Source organism: Charadrius vociferus, unplaced genomic scaffold (genome assembly GCF_000708025.1).
Source record: "Charadrius vociferus isolate BGI_N301 unplaced genomic scaffold, ASM70802v2 scaffold616, whole genome shotgun sequence".
Lineage (NCBI taxonomy): Eukaryota > Metazoa > Chordata > Aves > Charadriiformes > Charadriidae > Charadrius > Charadrius vociferus.
In genome coordinates this window covers 174,054-174,853 of record NW_009648690.1, presented here as the reverse complement: position 1 = coordinate 174,853, position 800 = coordinate 174,054, and the positions used below count along the sequence as shown (strand labels likewise).

The 800-nt window shown below is 70.0% G+C and overlaps 1 protein-coding gene across 1 annotated transcript in view; it reads right to left on the bottom strand.

Annotated features, from left to right (window-relative positions):
• Positions 1–800, bottom strand: part of SDK2 (sidekick cell adhesion molecule 2) — a 149,715-nt gene that overhangs the window by 16,010 nt on the left and 132,905 nt on the right. Inside the window, 1 exon segment of the mRNA XM_009886542.1 lies at positions 566–761. Coding sequence (XP_009884844.1) covers positions 566–761 — 196 coding nt within the window.

Below are 800 nucleotides of genomic sequence, written 5' to 3'. Positions count from 1 at the left end.
GGGGGGGGTCCCGGTCCCTCTCCTGCTCGGGGACAGCCGTGGGGACCCCCAGGAGCTTCCCCTGGGCTTCAGCCGCATCTTTTCAGCTGCCGCCCGGCATCCATCCCGGGGGCAATGCTCCCGCGGCCTCCCCGGGGAGCTGCCCGCGGTCACACTCCTGCCCGGCCGCAGCTGCCCGTTTCTCCGGGAGGAGACAAAAGTGCCATTTTGCCGGGTTGGCAGAGCCGCCGCCGTTGCCACCAGCGACCTGGCAGCAGGACAGTCCCCAACCCCGCTGCCCTCCTGTCCCCGGCAGCCCTCGGGGACCCCCCTGCGGTGCCACATCCCCAGCACACGGGCCAGGGGCTGTGCTAGCTTCGCCCTGGATCTGTGCCGCAACGCTACGGGGGATGCCGCTGCCTAAATGCGGGATGGGGCGGGGGAGCGGGACCGGCATTGCTTTTCCCGAAGGTGCACCAGGACCTGCATCGTGGTGGGCAGAGAGCGGGGCCGATGGCCAGGGAGGGCTCCCAGCACCATCCACGCTGTGTCCCCCCGCCCCATGTCCCCATCCTTGGGCGGTCACCTGAGAGTCGGAGACCTCGGAGGGCTTCTCTGTCAGGCTGCTGCTCTCGGCGGGGATCAGGTCGTTGTATTTGGTGACATCTTCATCCGAGTAGTGGAGGCTGCCGGGGCTGGGCCGTGGAGGGGACCTCGGGGAGAGGCGGATGCTCAGCGTGGGTCCCCCCTCGGGGCTGAGCCCAGCCGCCCCCTGGAGAAGGCTCAAGGACCACCCTGAAGCTGTGCCGAGCCGCCCCTCC